Source organism: Triturus cristatus, chromosome 6, assembly GCF_964204655.1.
Source record: "Triturus cristatus chromosome 6, aTriCri1.1, whole genome shotgun sequence".
Classification (NCBI taxonomy): Eukaryota; Metazoa; Chordata; class Amphibia; order Caudata; family Salamandridae; genus Triturus; species Triturus cristatus.
The window spans coordinates 343,923,172-343,943,014 of NC_140589.1; the positions used below are offsets into that span (position 1 = coordinate 343,923,172).

Genomic DNA, 19,843 nt, shown 5'->3' on the forward strand with positions numbered 1-19,843 from the left:
ACAGCCCTGTGAGACCCACCGTAGAAGGTCACCGGAGGGTGAAGTATCAGGGTTTTGTTGTGGGTTCATGATGGGTCATTTTTTTTCCATCGCCTGAGTTATATCATGTGATGGGGCCCCTGCGAGCCTACTCTGAGTTGGACAGCAAGATGGAGTGCAGGGTGTAGTGAAGCGGTGGTGGGATGAATTGTAAAAGATGTAACAAGGCCAAGTGGAGGTTGTGCTATCATTGTGGGATAAGATAAGTTGTGTGCAGGTAGCGCAAGGGTAGAATTTGAGTACGTGAGCAGATATGTTTTTAGGCTTGTAGGAGGGCACCCTATGGGTGTCAGTTTCAAAATCTTTGCTAAAATTGATACCCAGGGCTGTTAGAATCCGGGACTCGAGGAAATATTTTTCAGGGAGGTGAGGGGGGGGAGGGGGTCTGTTCCTTCTGGTAGACCGAAGATTCTGAGATTCCCCTTCCTATTACAGCCTTCCAACTCAGTTCGTTGAGAATGGCGAAGGTGGTGTCATTCTGAAGTAGGTGTTTGGACTGCGCAGCCAGGCGATCCTCAGGTCTGCTTATCTAGCGTTTGTTAATATCAGATTTAGTTCCTCGACATCTCTTCTGATCGCAGCGATTTCAGTTTGCAGCATTTCAGTGTTTGTCTTTGTGCTTTTGGCGATTTTGTGAACATCGTTCAGTTTTTTGAGAATCATGTTGGGTGTAGATTGACTGAATTGCTTCTCCATGATAGGGGAAGTTAGGATTCAGAGCTTAATTTTCTGACCTATTTAGCCCAGGTTTGGGGGTCCTTCTCTTTGGGCAACTTGTGGTCTCTGTGGTCCGCCATGCCTGTAGGGATCCAGTGAGTTCTAGTGGAGGAATGGATCAGGAGAGGGAGGCGCGGAGTCAGTAGGCTTGCGATTGGACCTTTGGGACAGAAAGCGGTAACTAGCGGGAATATTGGTGTATCACAAGCCCTTCGTCGTGTAGTCGCTGCACAACATTTTAGGATTGTATTTTCAGAACACCCTAAATGTCCTGCTCACAGTTGCAGGCGTGCTACAGCAGCTTGTGTGTGGCTACAGGCCACCATTGAAGGCACAGTATACTTAGCAGTATAGAGGGGCTGCTGGATCAGATAGTAATCACGGTCCATCTTGAGTGTGGCCTCTTATCAGAGCAACTAGTGCATCACCAACAAAACGAAAGGTGGGTAGCAGTAGCTAGCAGTGCAAATATCACACATGACCCAATCACTGGTGGGTCAGAGGGAGTAGGAGCAGGTTTGCCTGGAGGGCAAGGGACCAATGTTCGTGCTCACCCTTTATAATGTCGTTTCTACCAAAAAACGAACGGGCCCTTCAATTATCAAGTTCACTTATTGTGGCTTCATCCCACCTTACTATGTAGATTTAACTTCAGCGAGGGATAGTTCTGGCTATTAACACATTCCAATATTTTGGACCAGTACCATAGTGTGCTAAAAAATATACAGGATGGCCTCACACACCTCACAGGAGTCAGGCTTCATCGGCCATCCCACGTTCGCCAAAGAATCCTCTAATGGCGAAAGAGCCCGTGTTTGGGCTGTAGACCAACATTTGTAGGAAACTAAGGTGAAAAAGAAAAGGAAAAAAAAAGGGGGGGGGGGGCGGTTTCAGGTAAAAATACCTACCACCTGCCAGTTATTTATTTAATTTGTATTCGTTGGTGGTGTAGGAATAATTAAAAACACGAGGTATAGGACAATCGTAGCCCTTATCGTGGCCCCCTGCGGGGTCCCGGGGTTTCTTCAGGACCCTACTGAACCCAAAATATCAATGTATTGATTTTTACCTACCCCCCCCTTTTCCATTTTACCTTAGTTTCCTACTAATATTGGTATTACAGTCCAAACACGGGCTTGTTCGCCATTAGAGGATTCTATGGCGAAAGTGGGATGGTTGATGGTGAAGCCTGACACCTGGGAGGTGTGTGAGGCCATCCTCTATATTTTTAGCACACTAGTGTGCTGGTTCAAGATATTGGTATGTGTAGTATCCCTCAGCGGAGGTACACCTACATAGTAAGGTGGGATGAAGCCGCAATAAGTGGACTTGATAATTGAACGGACTGTTCGGATTTTGGTGGAAACATAGGCGCAGTGAGTCGCTGCAAAAACAAGGATGGGTAGCAATGTGATGCCTGGTGCAATGAAAAGCATAGTATTTCGACCGGAGCCCCTATGTAGGCTTGATAGGGGATCAACATGTAGCAATTTATCACAAGAGTGATGGTGTCAGGCAATTACCAGTAGTTAAGGCTATTCCAGGCCACTTGCAGGATTAGAGAATAGCCAGGATAACCAAACGAATAAATCAGGCCTTCATGACTAGCGATCAGGGAAAATTTTGCCCCACGTATTTTTACTCATTCGTATGGTTGCATGTTGTTTCAGTTGCCTGAGAAGCATTGTAGAGCATTAGGACCATGCATCCGATGAACTGGCGTGGTTGTGGGGGCAATACCAGTCAAAGGCCTGAGTTTGATCAGGAGACAGGCGAGACCAGGCCGCAAGGAGGAGCGGGACCTGCCACGGGAGCAGATCAGGGTGCGAGGCTGATCAGCGAGGGTCACAAAGCAACATGCACTTATGCTGATACCTCTTGATAAGAAGAAGGTAGGGCTCATCGGGTGGGAGTAGTCACTCTCACACTCTACCGTTGATGCAGGAGTCTACAACCCCTTCTTAGGTGGAGTGCGCGGATGAAATAGCAGGTCCAAGGCTGAACTGTGTAGGTCTCAAGGCAACATGGCCAGGGTCACGGGGGCAAGTCAGTGTGCGCTTAGAACACCCCCCCACCCCGCAACCAGCTTTAGAGCCAACAAAACATACGACAATCTATTTGCAGTATCAGATAACATCAGAACCTTGGTAGGCCAAGGGACAGCCACCACATTCATCCTTTTGGACCTAACAGCGGCTTTCGATACTGTTTCACATGACCATCTGCTACATATTCTGTATGAAAAAGGGACTATACTCAAAAGCCCTTCAGTGGTTCACCTCTCTTCTATCCAATAGAACACAAAAAATCCAAATGGGCCACCAGTCTTTCAGCTCATGAACTATCAAGTACGGAGTGCCACAGGGGGCCTCTTTGAGCCCCACTCTCTTTAATGCCTAGGTCTCATCACTGGCAGAGATCAGCAGGAAATGGGGCTTCAAAATCTGCTCCTATGCCGATGAAACGCAACTGCTAATTGCCTTCGAAGATAGGCATGAAAACATCAAACACAAGCTGTCCTAGCCCCGTGATGTCCCTTGGGATGAATGTTGCGCTTAATAAATACTAATACATATGCAGATACCCCTCAATATCAACGCCGAAGACTTCAGTTGGGCGTGCAAGGCAGTGGCGTTTAGATGCCTCACACATGCTATGCTCGTTGGTAAATGAGCCTCCACCGCAATCTTAGCTGGCGCACTTGATCTGGAAGACTTGTGGGGGAAACTGGCTTCTCTGGATCTCGGAGTCCCTAACAATGAGAGCTCCTTCATCTTAGGTCTACGCAGCAAGACATTCAGGAGGTGGTCACGGCGGGTAATCAGGAAGCGAAGCTGCCAAGCTCAAAAGGGACCCGCCATCTTGCAGAAACGCTAGCCGTGCATCCATCCTATCTGTAACTTCTTATATGCTATACAATATGTTGTATACTGTATATGTATTCTGGTTAGTGGTGACTGGAGGTTTTGACAAACCGCTAAAGTTGTCTCTAGCGAGACCTAAAAAGGAATAGAATAAACCAATAGCTCTGAGCCAGTTTTACATAATGTGTTTCTCATTTTTGTGATGCAAGTGAAGTCACTCATGAAAACTATGACACGTACATATGACACAGATATACATGTGACAATGGCCATACCAATTCATGTCATTAAGGTCACACATTCTGGATTTACTTAAATAACGGATGGACATAATTGGGTTCAACTCATTTCAAGCCATGCTTCCATCAATAATCAGATGCTCAGCTCTACCCGTTCCATTCCCACGTTTTGGACACTGCAAAACCTATATAAAGGCTGCAAAAAAAATCCCAAAGCGTTTAATCTAAAGTCTTAAATTCATTTCTTTATGTTGCTTCATGTTATAGTGTACTCCAAGCTGGATTCTGACACTATCACTTGTAGGCATACATGAATAAGTTCACCACATGTGAACTACTCAAATGCGTTAGAATGACTTACAGCTGGACTGAAGAAAATACCCTCATTTCGGCTGCAAAATTCTCTCTCGCTGGAAACCTTTGTCCTCACCTCACCCTCTCAATCGAGGTGGAGAGAGACCACCTGTGCTTCTCAGCATCCCAAAACGTTGAAAATAGGTCTCCATACACAAAAGGTACCCATTCCTCCCTGAAATTTTAGATGTTCTTGACAATACTGCTCTTCTGCAAACATGTTGATAAAGCCCAAACCCATATTTTGGAAGGCAATAAAAAGGCAGGCTATATGTATTATTTCTAAAAGTTAAACCACTGATATGAGGCATTTAGGATTTTATTCGAATATATTTTGAATATTAACCAGAATTAGACATTTTCACTATGGAATATGAGAAATAACAGAACACTGATAACAATTTTTAATTTTATTTAAAAAACAAAAACAAAATTAACTTATGTTAGGACTCTTTACATTCTCAAAGTATTCCTTCTTGGACACATCAAATCAGGCCATTGGATTCATAGCGTCGTATAGTCTTTGCGCAGCTAATTCCACCATTTCCCTTAGAGTTTCATCTTCATCAATACCCTCTTCGCATTCCACAGTCTGAAAGACAGATAAGTATAGATACATTCAGAAAATTACAAACATTTCTTGTGCAAAATACAAAATCAGGTGTAGGTAAAGTCAGACTTACCAAGCAATAAAGTGGAAATTGTTACTTACCCGTAACGATCGGATTGCAGCCTGTAGTACTGTAGATTCACATGCTTTGCACATTCCTGCCATCTTGTGTTGGAAACGTAAGTTGAAAGTTGCTTTTCTTCAAGGTAAAATGTTTTGGTTTTAAGGCGAGTCATGACCCCTCGAGAAACCCACAAAGAAACAGAACAAAGATGCGACCTTAAATAGTTTTTCCACCTAAAGGTTATGTGTAGTAAAGTGAAACAGCTTGTGTACTGGAGCATTAAGAATCAGCTGTGCATCTCGTGTACATGTGAGTAACAGGAATATGACAGAGCCATCATATTTCGATGATGCTGGGCTTAAGGCCTGGTGGTGCTGGCGGGCAGGAGTGTTTGTCCAAATGCCAATTCAGCAGACATTTAAAGTCCTCTCCCCAAACAATTCTCATATGTACACATAGTTCTGCTCGCCTTATTTAAAAAAAAAATACCTTGCCTACATTAGGGGCATAGGTATTTACCAAACAGGTATCAAATCCATCAAAAACCCCAATTACAATAATATATCTGCCTATTAGGTCGAAGGTACTGCTGGTTCTATGAAAGCGACCCCCATCTGCAATCCACATCACCACCCCCTTGCATTTTCAAAAATGTAGCTGTTAACAAATAATCCCTCCATTTTCCCCTTAATTTTACAATCTCAGTGTTACGTAGATGGGTCCCTGGCATTGCTGGTTGTTGCTACTCTTTATTAGTCAGTCATCCTGAAGATACAGTAAAACATGAATGGAGCTGCACGGCAGATACGGTGCAACCACCACTAGAAATTTGGTAATTACCCATGGTGCAGTCTTTACCCTAAAGGGTATTGTTCATTTACCACTAACCTGGGTTAGCGATGGTGCGCTTGGTGGAAGATGATATGGAAGCAGGGCATTGAAACTGAGGATGTCATGTGATCTCCTGTGCAGAGTAGCAGAATCACGTCTTGCTGAGTTTTCATCTCAAAGTGGTTTTTACGCTACACAACGATCAAGTGGGTTGAGGTCTAATATTGGACTTAGTGTACTGTCATCTTTGGGGATTACGAAGTATAGGAAATATACTCCTTGTGCTACCCTCTTTTTTGAACTAATTCTATTACCCTTTTTGGAACACTGCCTCTCCTCCTGCAGTAGTTTTTTTAAAAGTCTTCATTGAAAAAGAAAAGAAATGTATGGTCAGAGTACAAGAAATGTAGTGACAGACATTTTACATTGTACATAGGAAAGAGAGCAGACATTAATTTAGACGCAGGAATAGCACACTTCGGGCATTTAGCACAAACATGGTGCAATTTACTTTATTACAAATGGAGTTTCGGGATATTGCCCAACTTCTACCCACTCCCCTTGCTCTCACCCTCCTGATCAGTTGCCTCGATAGGCGCACCAATTGCCCCACACTTTGTCCCATTTCTTGGGACAGCCCCTACTCCGGTAGACCACTTGCATGCCCTTTGACACCCGTCTGGGTCAGATTCCTACTCCTCCAGTCAGGGAGGGGACCCTGCTCCTCAGGTACATGCTTTGTTCCGCTTAGCCACAATTGCTGTCGCTGTCTGCCAGATCATTTGACATGTCGGCCAGGTCTCTTTCTCCCAAGACATTTAAAAGAAGCAGCTTAGCATCCAGGGGGGACCCTCTGTCCGAGAACTCTGCTCATAACCTACAACACTCTCTACCTTCTCGTCCACAACCCCTCAGGCAATGTGGCGAGTCTCCCCCAAGACATCTTGTGCAGAATTGTTGGGATTCCTGTAATATGCCATGTGAAGTATCCATAGTTGGATCAAGCTTAAATGGACCCGCATTGCTACCTCTCTTATCCCCTGGATAGTTTCTGTCCAGTCAACCTCAAGTGCCCCCACGTCACCCTCCCAGGCCTTCCACAGGGCAGTCAGTGGGTCTGGGTCATTGTTAATTATTTTCCTATAGGTCATGGAGACAGCCTTGCTCTCCAATAGGACCTCCAGTGGCACTGCCTCTGGCAGTTAGTTGGTCTTCCTCCAGGATGTGGTGTCAAAGGGCATGCCCTAATTGCAAGTATCTATAGTATTCAGTTTTTGCCATTCCATGATCTTGGCGCAGGATCTCAAAGGTTACCAACGCCTGCCCTCTCCACACATTGCCCAGATCTGCAGTACCCCACCTATGGACAGAAGTGATTTAGTTACATAAAGCAATATGTCATCAGCATAAAGGGAAATCCGTTCCTCCCACGTCTCAGCAGTACTCACACCCCATTTAAGGGGGTCCTTATAAGCCCAGGCAATCAGTGGCTCAAGTGCCACGGCAAACATGGGGGAGTGAGGACCAACCTGATGCATGCCCACATGTGGGTAAGGTATGTGTTGTAACTGGGCATGCAGTGTCATGCCCAACAGAGGGTGATCAGAGACCCCCGCGTGGCTTGTGGGTTGCATCCTTGAATTTATCCGCATTGGCCTGATGGGAGACTATATAGTCTAGGCAGGAATAGCTACCTTGCACCGCTGTGAAGCAGGTATCGTGTGGCGCCCCAGGATTATGGTCGGGTAAGAGAAACACCAAGCCCAGGTCCTTAGTGAATCAGTCTCCATTGGAACATGACCTTGACTCTACCCATCAGGGTAGGCAACTGAGTTCCCATTATATGGATCCCGGTTGGCATCTCTAAAAGTAGGGTTCCAATGTCGTCAAATGTCTGTGCTTGTCGCTTCGGTAGGGCATACACTGAACAGATGTTCAGTATGTGCCATTCCCATCTGCCCGACAGGGCCACAAACCTGCCTAGAGGACCGCACCGAGTGCGGGCTGGGATAAAGGGTATTGATTTTTTTTAATGGGGATACCGGACACCTAAAATTTGTGGTGTAACCTGCATGCATCGTCGGGGAGTACCCAAATCGGTCCATGGCCTTGTACTGGTTACGTTTCAGGTGTGTTTACTGCAGGAGGACTAGGTCTGAGGCTTGCCTATGCAGATACTGGAGCACTGCTTCAACCAGCCTATGACACAGAAACTGAAAACATATGAATTGCACCCCTTTCGCAATCAACGGATACATACTTCTGCAGTGCAAGTCATTACCAGTAAAGCTCTCCCACTTCCATCAACGGAGGGCTCCAGGCAGGATCCACTCAAAGCCTGTTGCCGCCGCCAGAGCCAAGGTCTGCTTCCCACATAGATAATCACTAATTGCTCAAGTCATACCCACTTGTGGGCCCGAGGCGGCTCATGATCGCACTGCCTCTCAGGGCAGGTAGCAAATGGTCTACTCTTGGGGGGTGGTTAGTACTCTGCTGTGAATTTGGGTTGACTATGTGTCCACTGTATGGGCCGCCTCCGTGGTGTCCTGGCTGATACTCCCGCTTGTTCCGTTAGCCCGGTGTGTGCCACCCATCCAACAACTCCCAGGCCTCCTCAGGAGAGGTAAAATGCCAGGATTTACCTTATGCTATCACCCTCAGGTGCGCCAGTTATAACATCAAGTACTTGAGTTTCTGTTCCCGGAACACTTTTTTGACCCCATCAAAACTGCGCCTTTGTCACTGCACTTGAAGTGTGAAGTCGGGGTAAAAACAATGTTTTTATACATGAGGTCACCATAGGATTGAGAAGCTTTCAAAATCGGATATGTCTCTGTAATTAAACACCTTCGCGATAATGGTCCTAGGAGGGGCCCCCGGCTTCGGTGGAGGCACTGGCACACAAAGCACCCTTTCGATTGTAAAAAAATTTGAATAGGCGCTTAGGATGGAGTGAGTTCTTCCAGCAAGAAATAGACGCTGGGCCCTTGGGTCCCCTCGGAAGCATCCCCCACCCTAATATTGTTTCTCCTCACACTCCCCTCAAGGTCCTTAAAATTGGCAGCTAAAACAGCATGTTGCTTAGGAAAGAGTTGTACTTGACTCAAGACTCTTGGTGGTCAACTGCAGGTGATTGATATGCGACTCAGCTGCCCTGACCTCTGTGATTTTTATTTAAGTCTGCCCGGAGGAGAGTAACAGTCACTGCATCCAATTTGGGTTCCAGTGAGCCCTTTGATAGTCGTCCTGATCGCCCCCGACAAGGGGTCCCCTGTTGGGCAAGGCTTCGCACTCTGATCATTAACCCCGTCCCTCTCCCGCCATCATGACCCCCAGCAGTAATCTTGGCCACAGCATACTTGTCCATTTTATTTGTCTACATAGGTGGTGGCACCTTTTTTTCACCATATTCCAAGAGCCCACACTCTGGTGGGTCCAAGCTCGCCAGACAGCTCAGTCCTCATCGGTTCACCTTTTTGTGCTGCGTGGCCCATAGACTAGTCCACCAGCCTCATCTGGCCCAGAAGAGCCTGCAATGTCTTTTCACAAGATCAGGACGCTTGGGTAATTCTGTTCACTCCCAAATGCTAAGGTAGCCAGGTGCTCCCGAAGCTACAAGGCATGAATGCCCAGGGAATAGCGCAACCCCCCCAACCCCTGCTAGGGGGGCCAGATGGTCCGCTTTAGACCTGTACCATTGGCGTGGGTCTCCCTTCCATTTTTGCTTTGGCCTCCTATGTTTTGCTGTGTGTTGCACTCAGTTTTGCTCACCTAGATGCTTTGGGCACTTTGCCACTGCTGTTCAGTGCCAAAGTGCAAGTGCTCCCTTTATACATTGTTAGGGATTAGCGATTCCATGATTGGCTTATTTGATTTACTTGTCAGGCCCTAGTACAGTGCACTATGTGAGCCCAGGGCCTGTAAATCAAATGCTGCTGGTGGGCTTGCAGAACGTATTGTGCCACCCACAGAAGCAGCTTGTAAAATGTGACTCAGGCCTGCCATTGCAGAGCCTGTGTGCAGTCTGGGACTGCCATGTCGACTTGGCAAGTGCACACACTTGCCAGTCTCTAAACCTTGCCTTTTCTACATATTAGTCACCCTGAAGGTAGGCCCAAGGTACCCCTGTGGGAAAGGTGCATTGTATGTGAAAGGTAGGACATGCCCTGATGTGTGGCATATCCGGATAGTGAAATACTGCCAATTTTGTTTTCCACTATTGCAAGGCTATCTGTTCCCATAGGCCAGAATGGGAAGTTTGTTTATAACCTCTTATAAAGTTTAGTATACCTGAACTCAGAATGTGAAACTTCATATTTTAGTGAAGGTGATTTTTACATACTGTGTTTCAAAATATCACTTTTAGAAAGTAGGTATTTTCTTGCCTAACCATCCAGTGTGCCTCTGCTAGGTTTGTGTATTGCACGTCTGGATTTTGGATGACCGGGGTTGGAGAAGGGCAGTGGCTCCAGAAGTCTGATGAGTCAGGGCTGGGCTGAATAGGCCTGGTCTGCATTTGGAGTGGTGGGAGGAGTAGCACCTTCACCTGATTAGGGCTGTGTCTGCCTTCCACAATGACGGTCCTTCCCCCCCCCCCCACGTGGTGTGTCTGGAGCCAGGGCTCACACTGACAAAGGAAGTTGTTGTGCACTTGCAAAGTTCCCCACATAACTGGTTTTGGCTGGGTAGACACACTCTGCCTTCAGAGAACAGAGGATTTTGGTATATAAAGAGAGGGAGCCAAGTCCACAGACTTTTAGATCACTTCTGGGAAATCAATAGGAACCTTTGCCAAGTAGAAGAGGAACATAAACTGAGGAGGAATACTGACCCTGTGCTGTTTGCTGTCTGGGGTTGGTCTGCAGTGGCTGTTTGCTGCCAAGGAAACGAGAAAAAGGACTGTGCTGTTTGCTTTGTCACCTGCTTGAAGAAAAGATCTCCAAGGGCTTGAAACTGAGCTTGCCTCCTGTTCTGAAGTCTCAGGGCCACAAAGACTTTATCACCAGCAACCTGAATTCCCTTGCTGGGAATTCCAACCTGCAAAGAGGTGCCTACTGCTGTTTAGGACCTTTAGAGACTGTTTGTCGCTGGGAGCTGGAAAATCGACACAACATCAAAGAAGCGTGTTGCATCCGCACCGGTTTTCCGACGCATCGAAGAAACCATCGCAGCGCCTGCCGCGGTTCGAGAAATCGCTGCACGAGGCATCGGGTGCAACAATCTCCAAAGTCTGAGATCCCCACACTGATCCAGATGCAAGCCTGCTGTGCAGCTGCACGAAACCACGCATCGTACCAGATCGACGCATCGCATCGAGGCACCATGACTGTTGCATTGTTAGGGGATGCAGTAAGAAACAGACGCATCAACTCCCCACACAGTAAGAAAACGACACATCACCTCCTCTCCGGTAAGGAACAGACACATCACCTCCCCTGCGCTGCAGTAAGGACCGACGCATCATCTCCCCCGAAGCAAGGAACCAACGCATCACCTTCCCTGCGTGTAAGGAACCGACGCATCACCTGCTCTGTGGCCATTTTGTTTGTCTTGCGTAACGCATCGAAGGTACTTTTGAGAAAGGTGTCGCATTTACAATTTGCATTGAACTAAACTATTTCTACCATTTGAAAGTCTTATTTTTAATGCTGTATTATGGATTTTTGTCGTTAGGTCTTGTTTTTGGTTTAGATAAAGATTACCTATTTTTTCTAAACTAGTGTGGTGTGCATTTGTAGTGTTTTTACTGTGTTACTGTATGTGTTCACAAATGCTTTACACACTGCCTCTGAGATAAGCCTGTCTGCTCTTGCCAAGCTACCAGGGGGGGGGGGGCGCAGGGGTTATTTTAGGAATGTATCCCCCTTACCCCGACTAGAAGCAAGGGTCCCTATTTGGACAAAGGAACCTACCTCTGCCAACTAGAGATCCCCATTTCTAACAGTCAGTGATTCCAGCCTTAAGCCCCCGGGGACCCAAGTTGTCGTCACTGAATATAGGGTTCGGTGAAAGAAGTTCACTGGCTTCTGTCCCCCACCTCTCAACTGCAGTTAATTGTCTCCTCTATGAGGGTAATCAAAAGATAGGGGGTGGAGAGAAACCAGGCCAGAGTAGGGAAGAATGTTCGCCGTGTGCAGGCCTCGACAGCAAGAACGGCCAGGGCCCACGTTGCTAGGCCACAAGGGACAGTCTGCTCAGTCAGTAGGATCTGTTAGGGCTCGGCACACTAGGCACCAAGTGGCAGCCTGTTACTATGTGTATCTGGACGACGGGAGTAGTTTGTACCCACCTCCTTAAGCCTACCTTTATGACGGTCGTCTCACCCAGGCGCTGCCAGGAGCCACGCTCAGTCAGCTGTGGCCAAAAAACGTCCAGGCCCACTGCTCCCGGCAGCAGCCCTCCGCCTCAGTTCAGGCATTCCCCTGTCAATGGGTACCTCAAGGGCACCCGTTGGCTCAGCCGAGAGAGAAAGTCCAGAGTCCCGACCTCCTCCTCACGGGGGCCACACAGGGCAGACCGAAGGGGAGCTGCCGCCCAGGCATCTCCCCCGGTCAGCAGCCACAGAAGAGTGAGGGGGTGAGAGTAGGGGGTTCCGATGACCAGTAAACTCTCAGCCAGCCCCCAGAGAGTTGCAGGCAAACTTGCATACCTTCAAAGCAGCAGGCATGAGCAGAAAAGCGCACAGATGATTGGGGACTTGGTTTACCAGCGCCGGAGCTCACTCAGACTGTGACCTACTTGACTGGCGCCAAGCCACACCCCCTCCTGCAGTACGCTTTGATGGTGTGACAACAAGGTGGTGTATTTGGCAGTGTGGTATCAATTTCCAAGCAGTATCCTTGGGCGACAAAGGATACCACCAACTTGTTTGAGATTCTCTTCCCATGGGGGAAGAGAGCGGGGTGGAGCCCGCCCTTCGCCTCAGTAGGCTGCCCAGAAGTCTTTGGTAAAGCTAGGAACTTTGTCCCTCAAGAAGGGGCTGCTGAAAAGCATGCTGCAAATTAAGGCACTGTGGTGTGGCTGCAGCTTCGGCTCCGGATCCTGCCTTTTTTATTAAAAAAAACTTAATACATTAGCTTTTTATTTTGATATATTATCGTTTACAAACATTTATAAGACATTCAGACAACATAACATAAGCAGATAGGTTATTTAGAGTGATGATTTTCATTGTGAAAATGTTGCTACAGGGTTTGTACATGCCCTTTGCTGTGTGAGCGGCATGTGTAGTAGCAATATTATAACGTTAAAGGAATAGTTGATAATTATGTAATAGCACATTGTAAAACTAAAAAACAATGCGAAACACGGGGGATATCAGAGAGTGATGCAATACCGAAACCCATACTTAGTTAAGCATAGGGACATTGAGGAGATCTGATGAACATTAGGGTTAGCGTGGGTGCACTGTGATAGTGGGCATTAGTGATGCAGTATTGCTGTTGATCATCTGTATGCGGGGTATAGCACAGATATAGGGCCTGTGTCAGCAGGTAGCCTGTAAGCTGTACAGGGATCTTGATGCAGCAATGGATAGGAGCATAGCCAGAACCAGAGTACAGGTGTGGAGTGTGAGGCGTCTCAACTCCCACTGACATCTAGGAGTGTGTTCTACGAGTAAAGGAGTCATCCTTAGAGAGGTCTCAGATTTGTTAACTAGTGCATCTCAATCTGGCAATAGTAGGCACAGTTCCTCATTTTGCCTGTTAGCATGGAAAATTAGGCCAGCTGGTTCAGGTTTGGAGTGCCACCAAAGTAGTTTGTGTCTTTTTTAATCTTCTCCGGAAAACAGCTCACCTGTGGACCACAGATGTTCTCCGTCGAAGGGGACAATTAGCAGATACTCTTGTACTTCAGGACAGAAGCCACAGACTTTGAACCAATTATATCTTCTGAGTAAGACAATACGGTTTGTCTCTTTTGTTGGAGTATAGGCCGAAGCCAGTGCGTATTGGATGTTGGCAGTGGAGATCATTTTCACCTCATGAAAAAACTCCTTCCTTCTTTTCCAGTATACCTCTGGCAGGTGTTTCACCAGTTGTCCATCTCTTACCAGTGGTACTTGCCATACCTGGACAACATGCCCACTGAAATGGCAATGCATCACTGAGTGGTTGCACAGACTGCTACCTTCTTGCCGGTTATGTCAATATTCGTGTCTAGAGGTGGAGCATCCCAGTGCCCTATGCAAAGTCCCTCTACTGGCTGTATAGGCTACTAGGGTATTAGGTGGTACCTGGTCTATAATGTAAAAGTAATTGTCTGGTACCTCCCTGTGCCTATTCTTAGCTACTTTTGAGGTCATAACCCTTGTTTTTACTGGGTTCTTGAAGTTGTCAACTGCATACCTAAGTCACGGGGAGGAACCAGACTTAGCATTCAGTCTTGGCGAATAGCTCCACTAAGAAGGCATCTTCCTCTTCCACCATTTTTACTGGATCCTGTGCCAAAGATGGGTCTTCCTGCGGGTCCACACTATAATGATGGACTGGGTAATCTCCATCGACAGTAGGGAAAACTCTTCATAAATGCCAAGGATGTCTATGATACGATTATTGTCCGGGACACAATTCTATCAAGCTGGGGGGCATGCACTACAGCTCCCAGGCTCCTACAATTCATCCTCTCCTCCTGCATCACCCCCAGGCACCCGGAGGTGCATAAAGGCAGCCGTAAAGCCCGGCTGTGCAGGACGCGTCCAGGTCGGGCCACACTCCTGACATCTGCCTCAAGAGGATCAATTCTAAGTTATATAGGGCTGGAACAGGACATTTAAGATACAGCGTTTTGTTTGGTGTTTTCACTCGTCACATCAAGTCAAGGGGAAATCAAGTAACCAGCATTTTGTTTGGTCTCAGCATGGGGTGGTGCTACTGGGGGTTGCATGTTGTTGTATGTTCATAGTTTAGTATCATTTTGATCCAGTAGTCACTCCTAAATTGAGATACTTTGCAACAATGGGGCAACAAACATGCAACTTCAAACAGCAAGCTTTGCCTCAGCAGCTTGCATCTTCAGTGCCTCCAACATCAATTGACAAGATCTTACAGAGGGCAATTGGTGTAGTGGCAACGGGAATTGAAGTCACTGAAAAGCGGCTATCCTTAACCCCCATGTTTATTTCCCCATGTCTGGTGTGGTTTCCCCTCAAACGACCCTCACCCCAGAAACTAACTCTTAAACACCACAGCCCGCAAAGGCGAGAGAAATACCAAAAGTCTACTCGCGCAAAGGAGCCACCGACACTGGCCCTGCCAAGGGGAAACCTAAACAAACACAGCGAGGGCAAAGAGAAAGAAGCTCAATGATGGGACGCCTGACATCGGAGGGAATTTGGATGACCCAGATACAAGTATGGGCAACATAGACCATGCAGGAGTGTCACTGAACTACCCAGTATGGGTAATGAACCTGATGGGGGATTTGCAGGTCCAATTTAGATCCATTGTTAAAGACTAGCTCAGCTCCTTAATTGCAAGGGTAGACAAATTTGCAGAATTGTTTGAATCTATTGTGGGAAGGCTACTACCACCCACAGGGAAAGGAAGCAATGCTAGTTGCCAGGCTGACATTAATACCCCAACTCTTAGTACCAGGTATGAACCCCCACATTCTCAAAATCTAAACTTCTGAACCCAATAGGGCTAAATATGAGACCAAGAGCAGAGACGTGGTACATCTCAGCATGGCAACTAAGAAAGACTTTGCCAACCAGCAGGGGTCCGTGCACGAGAGGGGAGGTAATGAGATTAGCACAGAGGTTAGAGAAGAGAATAGTGATCTGCCTTTTATTAACATACCCATATGTCATTGTTCTATTAGGTGATCCTGAGCTCAAACAAGGGCAGCGGGAAACGCACTTTGAACTGAAGAACAGATGCCTGTTCTGGTTGGCAAGGTGGAGACAATTATCCTATGAGGAAGCTGGTGAGATTCTAATTGACCTGCAGGGTCAGGCGGGTGGGCAACAGACCAAAAGATGTACACAGAGATTGTATAGTGGTCAATTTTAAAAATCCAATGACTGTCCAAAAGTATTTTATGTTCAAATCATTATTGTCAATATGTGGGAATAATGTCCCTACCGATAGGATACTTTTATATTTCACACCAAGCCTCAGCATCCAATACCAAGAAAATCTACCGACCGGGGTTGTGGAAGCAGAACCTCCAGCATAGTAGACAGTAGCATCAACCTCCCAGACCCCTACTATACATTCTACCCACAGCAAATAGATTTGGGATCTTAGAAGATGTTTGACTCATAGCAATGCAACATCCAGTACAGTCAACCAATAGAAGGAAGGGAAACACGGAGCGGACTATTCTAAACAGGGAGTCTTATCACCATATTACATATTATTCCTGGATACAACTCAATCAGGCAGGAAAAAGGGGGCAAGCCACGTAGCACTAACTGATGTGGGGCTGTCGCTCAATGATGCTCCTATAAGCCCACCCATGAGACCGATACATATTGTGGCCCAGATCAAAGCTCCAGTAATCTTACTAGATTCCAGCCCTCTAGTGCCTATAGTGGACAGTAGTGAGGTCCCTATTAGAACTTTGGCGTTTAGATCAAGCACCTAAAGGAGGGAAATTATGCCACTTAAATTTCAACCTTAGGATATCCACACCAGCTAAACGCACTGTTCCATCTAAGCTGAGGGTTTTATCATGGAATGCTGCGGGTCTTCGAAACAAACTGGACAATCCTGATGGGGGGGGGGGGGGGCTTTTGTAGACCAATATGACATCTGTATATTCCAGGAAACCTTGGTTAGGGAGGACACACAGTGGATGGGTTTTGCGACCTTTAGAATTGCTGCAACTACCAGGGACAAGGGTATGCCATCGGGTGGTCTTTGTATAGGGGTGGGGTCCCACCTGGGCTGTTTAGGTAAGCAGCTGGAGTTAAGCAGCTTAATTTAAATAGGCCTGGTACAAAATACAGTGGAAAGACTGAGCCACAAAAACAAGAGCGGAGCTGGAGACACTTTTAAATCCTTCAATGTCTTTAAGGCTGGTGAAAATCTCAAATTAGGTGACGAGAATTGAGGAATGTTTCGTGGCATGTAGGACAAGGGGCATACGCTCCATTAAGCTGGTTGCCCATTCATTTCTGCAATGTGGCTTACTAGATCGCAGGGTGGAAATGTTTATACGAGGGGCATTGGGTGGTGTCCTTTGCCGTGGATCCAAAGTGCAGTCATTTATTCTGGGACCAGAGAGGAGTTTTTCTGGGTCTCCTGTGGAACACGCCATGCACAGGTGTCATCATACATTTTTCATCAGCAGCAAACGACTTTGCTTCCGGTCTTAATAAACTATTACAGAAACCGTTGCTACACTATATACTGTTCTACCACCACCTCCTGTGTCCCCAAAAATCCCACCGCATTTTGCTACACTCTGCACTACTCCACAGCACCCGCAGAGCTCCTTGCCATGACTGATACTTGCAGGTCACATTTTAGACCTCTTTTGCTCATCTCCCAGATCCCTCTTTGTTCAACTCTTCTATTTAATCCATCAACTCAAATCTGATATCTTGCTTCAAACCTGCAGTGATCCCACTGCTACTAAAACAAGCATTGGCATAGCCAATAAGTCTCGCCTTTGGGACATTTTAAGTGTTTAGCCATGCAACAGTTGATGTTGCACCAAGGATATTGTGCTGCATAACTAAATACTTATAAGGTCCCAAAGGCGAGACCTATTGGCTATGCCAATGCTTGTTTTGAGATACAGTGGTCTCCAGGACATTGGTTTATGGCGAATGTTGGGGCCTTTTCTGCACAAACTTGGAACTGATGCCTGATCAGGAGTCAAGACTTTTGGACACTATTTACCACAACTCAAAGCGTGCTCAAACTAGATGTTGAGTTGTGATGCACATACATTTCAAATGTTAAAACTAATGCATTGTTTAAGAAAGCATCGGCAAATCTAACATGAAGGGTGCAGAATGAATGACCAGGTAAGCTCATCTATTCCCGGCATATTCCAAATGAATGTGTTTTTTTTTCTTTCATAAGTCATAAATGGCAAAACAATGCATTCCCTTACAAAATCTTAATTTATTTTCCAAGAATGATGTGATAAATCCCACAAGTAGTAATTTGGCCCCTTTTTCTTACATACCCGGGTTTCCAATGATAAATTTGCAGTTTTTCCATCCACTGTTACCATCAAAACAGAGTCATCTTTAGAACTCACACAATCATCTCCAAAGATATCTCTACAATAAAAAAAATAAAAAAAACATTAGTTGCAGTTGCTAAACGCATTGATCACTTGTTTTATTGTATGTATAAAAAAATGTTCTGGATTGTAAACATAATGAATGAAATGTAAGCCAAAACAATACAGAAAGCACATACAGCCACCCCCCATTTACAATGTATTAATGCTTACATTAGCTTTTTGTGCAAAATGATTTAATACCAATGATACAGCTTGTTAGGTGTAACACGCCAATTACAAAATATGGTGTTACGTTACATACAGGTACCCATATATAGGCTTAGGTAGTAACCACACCTTTCACCTATATTTCCCCTGCCCTTACACTACATGACTGCTCTTGGTACTGACCTTTTACCTAGTTACGGTACTGCTTAAATAACATGGGCTTTTCTCCGAAAAACTAGCTTCATTCATTATGCATGAGGATTCTTGGAATCTCAGCAGGACTACCATCTCCTGCACAATAACTATGTATAAGGGTCATTCCTTCTGTCATCCTAGTCCGACATGACACAGCAAGGTGGATCCCCCAAGGGTACCACTTTAGTATATAAACACCATCTCTTTGCTGAAGCAGGAGAGAAGAAAAAGAACTTCCATGCTGACACTGATACAAGACGCTGAGGTTCGTGCATGCAGACACTCCAGCTGGCAGTGGTCTGACATCCTACACAGGTGTCCATCTCCAGACCAAGACGGGTCCCACAGTCTCACTTCAGGTAATGGAGTTGGCTTTATCTTATGGGGATTCTTGGCTCTACACCTACATACATGCTAGGTACATCTAGTTAGGCTTCAATTGTAGGAGTACGCATTATTACTGTCATGTATTTATATACCTGCCTCTATTCATTGTTTTAGCACTATGGTAGGAATCTACCATCCTTTTACTCTGTTGGTGCTTGTAATCATTTATATCTGTTTCTGTCTTATGGTTGTCTCAGTATACCTATTTTACATTAGAATGACGCTGGTTCAATAAATGCTTATTGAAAACATCCCCACCGTTTTTTCTGTGGATATCTCCGAGACAAAGTGAGCACGAGTGACTGTTGCCACGATCCCTGATGGGACAGAGTTGTCATGTTCGATAGTTGCCAAGAACTATTCTCCCCTTGGTAAGAGGAGTTTACTGTGGCACTGTGAGCTAGCTGGTACACAGGCGAACATACCTGGTGCAGATGTCTGGAATCAGTCTGGGCACCAATCCCACAGTCTATATTGTCTAAACACGCAGATCCTATATAGGTTTATAGGAACTACACGACAATGGGTTCCTAATATTAAGAGCAACCACTGAACAAAAACTTTAAAAACATGAAGATAACAAGTGAATATATTTACACAGCTCACTACTCTCAAAAAAAACTCTCAACGCTCTATATAAACTTTACAGGATGAACAGTCAGAGACTGAAGCCTAGCAGAGTATTTATTTGTTTTTATGGGAAGTGCTGTATAGTTTAAATTACACATGATAAACTCCTTTACACCTAGCCGACCGACTTCACTTTGCCCATTCCTTCCTACAAAGTCTTTACTCTACTCCATTGGACCCCCTCCCTTGGCCTGGCTCCACCCTCTATGTCCTACCATAAAGGGCATATTACAATCAATTCTGTTGGGTGGATGGGTGACGGCAGGAATAAAGAGTACAATATGTAAGCTAAATATTACTGCTACTTCTCATAGTTCCCTTGTCATCAGTGGGGATGTACATAGCATACAAAGATATTCAAGGAATTCTGGAAAAATAATCTTTCGTCATGTAACATCACATTTCAACTTAAAAATACATTGAATGCATTAAAAAAAATAAAAAATAAAAAAGAACTTCAAGAAGCTAGTCCATGAAAGACGCAACGATTCTCAATTAT

At 45.8% G+C, this 19,843-nt stretch overlaps 1 protein-coding gene across 1 annotated transcript in view; it reads right to left on the reverse strand.

Annotated features, from left to right (window-relative positions):
- Positions 1–4,608: 4,608 nt before the first annotated feature.
- Positions 4,609–19,843, reverse strand: part of CPSF3 (cleavage and polyadenylation specific factor 3) — a 307,899-nt gene continuing 292,664 nt past the window's right edge. The window contains exons 17-18 of the mRNA XM_085610727.1: positions 17,863–17,959; positions 4,609–4,805 (exon numbers count right to left, since the gene is read on the reverse strand). Coding sequence (XP_085466853.1) covers positions 4,704–4,805; positions 17,863–17,959 — 199 coding nt within the window. The 3' untranslated portion in view covers positions 4,609–4,703. The remainder of the gene's footprint in view (positions 4,806–17,862; positions 17,960–19,843) is intronic.